The following is an 8954-nucleotide window of genomic DNA, read 5'->3' on the forward strand; positions in this document are numbered from 1 at the left end:
ACCTACCAAGCATTCACTTTGTATTCTCTTGTTCTTCATTTCGAGCCTTCACATTCAACTGTCTCATTCATTTACAACCTCACATTTATTGTAGAGATGGTTTGTACTAAGAGTTTTTAACTCTTAGATTTATTTTCATTGTATTCGTTACAGTTTACCTAGCGTAAGCTAGAAGGCCCATTCGAGTGGGAGGTTTGTAAATTACCTAGTCGTGGACTAGATGACCTACTCGGTTTGAGTAGGGGGTTTTTAGTGGATTTATTTCAAAATCCTTAATGGGAGGCTAAGGTAGTGGACTAGGCTTGGAAAGCTGAACCACTATAAATCATCGTCTCTTATGTTTGTGCTTTCTGTTTGCTTGTTCTTTTCAGCATCTCTATATTCCCTACTTAATTTATGTATTTAACTTCCCATTCATAAATATTTCATATTGATTGTCTTGACACGATTGATACCTCATCGTGTCATTTCAAGGTCTTGAAGTTTAATGAAGCCGTGGTCTTCATAGACGACATCTTTGTTTCTCAAAAGAATTTTTCTTTAAGGAAATAGGAATTATTTTTTTTTATACAAATTCACCCTCATCTTGGTGTGTGCCATAGCATTTCAATTCTATCAGTGGGTAAATGTTATCTTCCGTGATAGTAAAGTGTGTGAATTATCATAAGAAAATAAAGCATGGTATATATATACAAATTGAATCATGGGTAATGAGAAGGCATGATTTGTGTGTCATCTAAGTTTTTGAGATTGCAAGTGTCCATATGTGACATGATATACATGATGTTCAGGGAAAGTCTGGTCATATCCAGTTTTCATTATTTTTAGACACTTGTCGAGCCTTATGGCTCGCTTTGAAAAATGTATTTTGATAAAAAAAAGTAAGAATTTGTCTTCTTGGGGGATCATGTTATCAAGCGTAGAAGGCATGAATTCAAGTGAGGTTTAGTTGTCAGAATTGTGATTTTCCGTGGTTTTGAATTGTTAATGCCTTCATATATTATCCTATTGATGTATCCCTTTGATATATATACTTGTTGAGCCTTGTGGCTCACCCTTACTTCTTTGTCATTCCAAGTAAGTGGAAGATAGATATTTGGGGACAGTTCTGGTTAGTTGTGTACAGAGATGTCCCAGCCTCAAAGATCCGTGGGTGTAGATTGGAGGGCATGAATAGAGGGTTTCATAATGTATTTAAAGTCCTAATGCCCTTGTATATTTTAAAAGGTATGGGTTGTAAACCCAAGCTTAATGTAAATAATGTTGTATAATATTTTATGGCTCTTATTGATAATGAGAAAATATGGAAATGAAAAGAATTTTTTGGCAAATTTTGAGTGAGTTGTATCTATATCCATCTTGAATGGACATTCTCTCGGATTTCCTATCCTAACAAGTAATCCGAGAGTGGGCCCTGACAATTGTTGCCTAAAACATTCTTGTGTAGTTAAATTAAAAATTGTAAGGTTCAATTACGACAAGAACAAATATATCAAATGAAGCAATGGTGATTCAATGAAGCAAATGGATTGACAAAACAAAGTAAGTAGATCAAGGGCAAGATGAAGTACCTTTATGTTTAAGGATCTGGAAGTTGTCGAGAGTCTTGGTTCAAGGACCTTGAAGGGTTGGTTGCGACGCCAGAAAAGCTGCAAATCTGAATCCCGATAGAAAATTGAAGGTTGTGGTGGAGAAAGAGAAAATGAGATAGGGAGTCGGATGGTGGGGGCAGCAACGGTGAGAATAAAAGGCCTATGGGGGAGAAGGAAATGGAAAAAGATAGAGAGACAGAGGGTGGGGTGACAGTGATGGTAAGAGAGAGTGGGTTATGGCGAAGAAGAAAAAAGGGAGAGATAAGAAGACAAATGATGAAAATAGGGGTGACGACAGTGTTGACGGCAAGATAAGGTTTATGACGAAGAAAGAGAGGGTGAGAGACAAAATTGGAGATGGGAAACTATCTGTCTCTAATTATAGTTTTCTATTAGAGACAAAATTTGAGATAGATTCCTTATTTTTTAGTAGAGACAGAAAAAAAAATTACAATAATAAATAATATATATTTAGATAATAATAAAAAATTTCTTTTAACCTTAGAGGTAAAAAAAATATCCATCTCTAATCATATGTTTCCATTTAGAGATGGATTCCTTATTTACAAATATAGACAGAAAAAATACAAAGACGGAATTAGAGACAGATTTCTTTTGAGACGAAAAAAGCCAACTCTAATTTTGTTTCTATATTCTTCTTCTACTACTAAAATATAAACTATTGATTTTCTCTACAATTTGTTTTACTTCCATCTCTATTAGATATAAACTAGGTCACACGAAAACGAAAATGAGAAATGTTTCTGATACGAAATAAAAATAAAAATAAAAAGACATTTTTAAAAAAATAATAAGAAATAAAAATGCAAGGTAAAATGTAAATTAAAAAAATGTAGGAGCTTTTTATAAATATAATTTTTAATATAAAAATTATAAAAAATAGTTCAAACATAATACAAACAAATATAAATAATAAACATAAGTTTCATGATACATTCAAACAAACATAAACATAAAATCCACAATACATTCAAACAACCATCAACAATATTTACAAAGTTCTATTATCCTTACCATGACTTGGTAATAAATTGAATATTTAGTATAAGATTAAATGTTGTTCAACCCAACAAATCTCAAGCCTGAAACAGAAATTGCTTATAATTAATCACACAAAAACAGAGAAACAACTATTTATCAAAGTAAAAAATAATTGATGGGGAACAATAAATGAAGTTCTAGAATTGGGGCTCAAACTTTCTTATTAAGTGTTCCTCTAATCGAAACAGTATTAGTTCACAACACCATGGATCTAACAAGAGAAAATGAAAGTAAAATATACATAATAAAAGAAGTTTCTCTCCAACCTAATAGATAGAGCAGAAAAAGAAAAGGCCTTATATGTGAAAGATTAAGAAAAGAAAAAAAAAAAGCAAAAAATATCACTCACACACACATGCACACTCATTTCCTCACCTTGGTCTTCTTTAGGTAGCGTCTGTTTAGCTAACTATGTTATAATCAAGAGGAAAAACTAATATGAGAAGCTATTTAAAGGAATAATTACATAAATATATATGAGAGGAAATGACCGGCGATGACCAGGAGTGGGAAAGGAATGACCCGCAATGACAGAAAGAGGAAACGACTAGCGGAGAACGACGACAGAGAGTAAGGGAATGACGACTGAAAAAGTAAGGGAGTAGCAAGCAATGACGATTGAGAGAAGGAACTTTAGGAGCACCAGAGCAGCAATGGCGAAGGAGCACCAAAGTAGCAAGTTCTCATGACCGAGAGAAGGAACTTAGGGATTCAAAAACAAACAACTGAAATAAGAAAAAAAAAAAAGAAGACTAAAAACAAGGAATTTTGGGTTTCGAGACTTTGATCGTCGAAAATGTGTTTCTGGTCATTTTTTTGTAATTTGGGAAACAGTCCTAAAATGTTTCGCAAATTTCAGAAATGGTTCAAAAAGCATTTCAGGCCGTATTCATCAGTTTTGAAATGAGAAACAATTCAGAAACGATGAAACGTCTCCGAGCCATTTCTATACTTTAGAGGATGTAGGTAGATATGTTTTAGTATCTGATTTTGATAGCTAATTACAATTTTCGTGGCAGTGGATGTGAGTACTATTCATCAATTCGATAATTCACGCATGCCAGATTGCACTCTCACCTTTTTCATCCCTAATTGTACCACTACACCTGTCCTCACCGATTCGTCCTAAAATTTGTCGGGAGAGACGTGTACAAACGCGTCTCATCTTGCAATAAGGATAAATATCTTTGGATCTAGGTGGCGTTGCTGGTGGCCTCTCATTCTCACCGACGGCGAGGGTGGGGGTATACTGCCACCCAACCCGGACTTTAAATATACCAGCACCCCGGCCCACAACGACTTTCAAGTATATTTGTTGTTAAACGCTGTACTTTATATATTCCGATGATACATCGCCAGCGGATTTCCTTCGGTGGCAGAGCAACATTTTGGCCAGCTGGGATCTTGTTCTAATTAATTTTTTTTATTTTTTTAATTTATATATATTATTATTATAAATAATTATAATTTTTATAATTTGACTAAAACTAAAATTATACTTTTGACTCGGATTAAAATTCTTTCTTGGTTATGCCACTTATTTCCTTCCCATGTTCCAGTTAACGATCTTTGAAACAAACTTTGATATAAAACTATGGCAGTGAGACAGAGTGAAGTCTGAGAGTTGGAATAACAAACTCTAATTACCGTTACATAAAAGTACTTTTAACTAGTGAGTTTGAACTTATTTCCTTGAATTATAGCGTTTGTCAACATGCATGCATGCATTGTCGACAAATACAAAAGTCCCAGCCTCTCTCAGAAACAACGCATTCAGACACGTTTATAAGAAAATCATAAATTATCCAAACAAATCACAGCCAACAAAGTTGATTTTTGCTGACTAATGGATGATGGCAAGAAAAAATTTAATAGTGGGCTAAACAGCACGCAGTAATTAATTAAGAAGGCTCCCTCATAAACCATCAAGCACACATGGCTGTGATGGGCAGCATCTTTTCCACAACATGGTTTTGTGCAGCAATGCCGTCGTCCTTGGCTCCTTCTTGGTGCATGTCCTTCATCTTCACAGCAAACTCATCGAAGCATTCATCCACACTTCGGAAGGATTCATCTGGGTACAGGCTGCTCAATTCTACTTCGTTCGGACCATCGATCGAAAAATTCACTTGACAGCCCTTTATGAAAATGTCGTGCGTGAATGATGCCACGATGCTTTGTGGGATTATGTTCTCTGCAAAATTAGACAGAAAATATATAATTATTCCTAAGATGATTTATTCAATGATATACATATATATATATGTATGTATATGAAAAAAGGGAAGGACCTCCGGCGGCGGCAAGTAAATCGTCTTCGGTGACGGTAACTCTGGGGAGGCTCCGACCGATCTTCTTCTCCCACAGAGATGCAAGTTCGTTGATGTTGAGGAAATTGCAGGGTGGTCGGAAGTGAAGCGATTTGTTCAGCGTACGAATATCGTCGGCAGCTTTGATCGTGAATTTCCCGATGTCCGAGCCGGCAACAAAATAAGCTGCGCATTCATGGTCACCGTGCATTACCTCGTCTTCGACATTGATAAACGTGAAATTGGTAGGTGAAAGGGGAAAGTTGATATTTCACCCCTCCACCCACTCTTTTTGGACTCCATATTAAAAGAAAGTTTATTTGGCCCTAGTCTAGAGAGACCAATTAGCTGACTCTAAGAAACTACCAAAACTTGCATACTCAAAAACATGGAAACCTAAGAGCATATGCTCCACAAATAATGGCATACCTGCCTTATTTATATATTAGATATACTTACTTGTGGCAATTGTCTGCTGGGGTACGACGTTTCTATTTAGTGGACGTATTACTAAAAGATAAGCTGTGCCATTTGAATGGTCCATATTATCTAGCTTTTTTTTTCCTTTTTTTTTTTGTGGCATTGATGTGCCAGATGTACTTCCCCTTTTTGCATGTCCCAGGATGGTCATATTAGAAAAGTAAAATATAACTCTTTATTAAAAGATCATCAATTTAAATTATAAAAAATAAGATTCCTTGTAGAAAAAAACAAGCACTACTTCCTTTTATGTGATTACATATTAGGACTGAAATTGAACTGACAGCGATATATGACAGGGAATTCAAAATTCAACATTTTTGTTTTCCAATGGAAATGTGTTCAATGTATTATTAATTAGTTGGAAAGAATGGTAGGTTACTATACGACACTTGTACTCCCACTTAAACTTGAAAGGTCAAATTTGTTCACATGTATGTATGTATATATGCATATATATAATATAAATGTAAATATATATGAGTGAAAAAAAAAAATTCATTCTATGTGCATATAAATAAAATTTTAAAAATTTACTCAAAAAATGTACTTGATAGGTACAAAATATTAATAAATCTTATAATTTTGAAGTGATTGAATTCAAGATCATCAAAGTTGAAAAAAAAAAAAAAAAAACTTTTGACTTGTTTATAAAATTACATAAATTTAGTAAACATGTCATATTCGCGATACTTTTCTTCGTCCACATATGTTTGGTGCCAGACCCTGACAGAGATTTATGCTATCTTGCGGATAACCTACGAAACCGCCGCAACATTGATAAACCATGGCCCAATCCAATGTATGTAAATAATTAATAAAAGAGACTATTGTATTATACTCCAATAATAATACTAGGATGCAGTGTGAAAATAAAAATTTAAAGAAGATGCGGTGTATTTTAAGGAGTCCAATATAAAAAAAATAAAGAGAAGAGTGCAATATAAAATAAGCTAGCAAATATATAGAGTGTAAAAATAAGAAGTAATAATAAAATGTATGTTACAGTTGAAAATAAGATTGCGACAGTATTCACAATGTGTGGGGTAGGGGACTCCTCTGGAGCTTGGCATTAAATATATATAATAGCCTAGTAAAGAATCTTTACTATATATAATAGTAAAGATTCTTTTGCCAGTAAGGAAAGTTGGTATCGTTGTAAGTGCAATAATACATTTTTAATGGACTCCATAAAAGATAAGAGAGTACGTCAGGATTCCCTGAAAGTATAGAATCCAAAAGAATAAAAATAAAAATAAAATATATCAAATTAATAAGGTAAAGTATTCTAATAACATTCAATAGACATCTTCTCGAAATATAGGCCAACTTATTTGATTATGTATAATAATAAAATAATAATAATTAATATTTATATAGTTAATTCGACATAACTATTTATGTAACAAATTTACAAAAAAAAAAAAAAAATGACTCCTATATGGTTGAGACAAGTAGGGAGCTAAGATGTATATAATTGAGTCTAATTTTATTATATTAATACTTAATATATTTTCAAAAAACATGTTGGAGATTTTCCCCACTGGTCGATGATTTTCCCAGCCATTAAATAATTGTTTCATAGGTCCACTTTGGCGTTTTGTTATTTGTCTTGAGATAGAAATTAAGTCAAATCACATTATTGCATATGTACATAAGTGAAGAAAATATGGCAGGCGTCATTCTCAATTCTCAAATGAGCCAATATTTTAGTATAAAGTAATTGCTTTTTAAGTATAAACTTTTTATTGATCCCTAACAGCTTACCTTTGACGCTGCCATCGCCATAAATTTGGAAGTGGTCAAGGGGAGGAAGAACTTCCGAAGGGTGAGTGTTATCGTAGTACGGCCAAGATGCTATGGAGTTGCAGCAGATGTAGGTGTAGGGCACGCCGGATTCCTCAACCACCCGCCGCACCGTCCGCTTTTCGATGTACATTGCCAGCCCGGGCTCCACCGGGTTAGCTCTGTCAACGTCGTGCCCAAACTCTGACGGCAAAAATCTCTGCAACAGCGGCACCAACAATAATAATAAATTTAAAAAAATAATATAGCTAATATATTATATCAGCAATTTTAAAAAAGAAGTTTTATGTGAGAAAAAAAAAATTATTATTAAGTAGTAGTATTTTTATGAAAAACCTTTCAGTTTTTGGATTATCATACTACAGACAAGTGCTTTTTTATTTTTCACTAGAATAAAAAAGGTAACAAACCTATATAAAACTAAAATCTAAAAAGCTATATGAGCTTGGCACGAAAGAAAGATCAACATTTTTCTTTCTTCCACTTACTCCAAGTGAAGGCAACTTCTTGCTCAAGAATAGAGGTATAGCAACATTTTCAATAACTAGAGTTTAAATTTTCTTAGAGGTGAGTCCACATGCACAAATGTCTATGCCCTTACTTTGGTATGCACGGTTTATGGGTTATTACACTTAATAAATCTGAAAGATAATGTCTGTGGACTCTCATTAGTACGAGAAAACAAAGAAAAAAAAAAGAAGTAATTAACCTTGATGGTTCCAACAGCTTTGATGGCATGAACTAGCGTTAACTGGTCCCGGATGCTGGCACCGCCGACAGCAGATATCACGACATCTATCTCATACTCCTTGAGTATCTTCTCCAAGAACTCTTGATCATTGATATTGCCCTGCTATTAACAAAGCCAAAAGTTTAGACACAGAGATGACTAGTTCTTGAATTAAGGGTTTCAAACTAGAAGGAAAATAAATAAAGCGGGGGAGAAAGGTAAAGGTAGTACAGGAACGGGGATTGCCCCTTTTTCTTGGAGAGCTTTGATGGTCTTGGCTTTAGAAGGACCTGAGCGAACCAGCACGTAAGTGATTCGACCAGCTTCGAGGCTGGCTTCGGCCACGAACTGGCCTATGAAACCGGTGGCTCCGATGATGAGGACTCGGCCCTGTTTGGCTGCAGCAGCAAATGAAGGTGACACAGTCATTTCTGCTTTTTGTTTATTCCGTTCTCGCACTGCACCCACTGTATCTTAGCCCTTCCAAAATTTAAGAGTCTTTGACAACATCGAACCAGCGGTGTGATATATATAATTAGGGTTGAGATGGCTCCAGCTAACTTTCAACAAATTTGTTTCCAACTTCATCTTTCTTTTTCCACTTTGTAAGATGATAAATATATTCCCAGAAATTTTATTTTACATCGGGTTACCAGCTAAATAAATTATTAGTTGACATAACAATATCAATTTTTTTTAGTAATTATATATCATTTTAGCAAGTACTTTCTTTCCTAATTAACCTGCGGTCATTATTATAATAGGGTACATAATTATTATATTGATGGAAATTTGTTTTAAAGTAATTTATTCATCTTTCTAACTTTATAGGCAGGTCTACTTCTAATTGGTATTGACGTTTAGCTTTGATTCACCCTGGCTACTTTTTCTGGACTTGACTGTTAGTTGAAACTCTCGTGTCCTCGATAAATTTTGTCCGTCAGAAGGCAAAATCTTTTTCGTTTCTTCGTGCTT

At 34.4% G+C, this 8954-nt stretch overlaps 1 protein-coding gene across 2 annotated transcripts; it reads right to left on the bottom strand.

Annotated features, from left to right (window-relative positions):
• Positions 1-4314: 4314 nt before the first annotated feature.
• On the bottom strand, positions 4315-8499 carry LOC127797457 (leucoanthocyanidin reductase-like). Of its 2 annotated transcripts, none has more exons than XM_052330378.1 (5): positions 8211-8499; positions 7959-8099; positions 7211-7448; positions 4946-5149; positions 4315-4848 (listed from the first exon to the last, which is right to left on the bottom strand). In XM_052330378.1, the coding sequence occupies exons 1-5, from the start codon at positions 8406-8408 to the stop codon at positions 4580-4582; spliced, it is 1050 nt and encodes a 349-aa protein (XP_052186338.1). In that variant the 5' UTR covers positions 8409-8499; the 3' UTR covers positions 4315-4579. The 2 variants fall into 2 exon arrangements, with proteins under 2 accessions (XP_052186338.1, XP_052186337.1); XM_052330377.1 differs by having other exon boundaries at positions 7959-8102.
• Positions 8500-8954: the final 455 nt, after the last annotated feature.

This window comes from Diospyros lotus, chromosome 3 (assembly GCF_014633365.1).
Source record: "Diospyros lotus cultivar Yz01 chromosome 3, ASM1463336v1, whole genome shotgun sequence".
Taxonomy (NCBI): Eukaryota; Viridiplantae; Streptophyta; class Magnoliopsida; order Ericales; family Ebenaceae; genus Diospyros; species Diospyros lotus.

What these genes read in the sequence shown, in the direction of transcription:
- LOC127797457 (XM_052330377.1), bottom strand. Translation starts at nt 8,408, where the DNA reads ATGACTGTGTCACCTTCATTTGCTGCTGCAGCCAAACAGGGCCGAGTC. An exon ending in TGGCGATGGCAGCGTCAAAG is followed by an intron (nt 5,150 to 7,210) that starts GTAAGCTGTTAG and finishes ATGAATGCGCAG; the next exon opens with CTTATTTTGTTGCCGGCTCG. An exon ending in TTTACTTGCCGCCGCCGGAG is followed by an intron (nt 4,849 to 4,945) that starts GTCCTTCCCTTT and finishes CTAATTTTGCAG; the next exon opens with AGAACATAATCCCACAAAGC.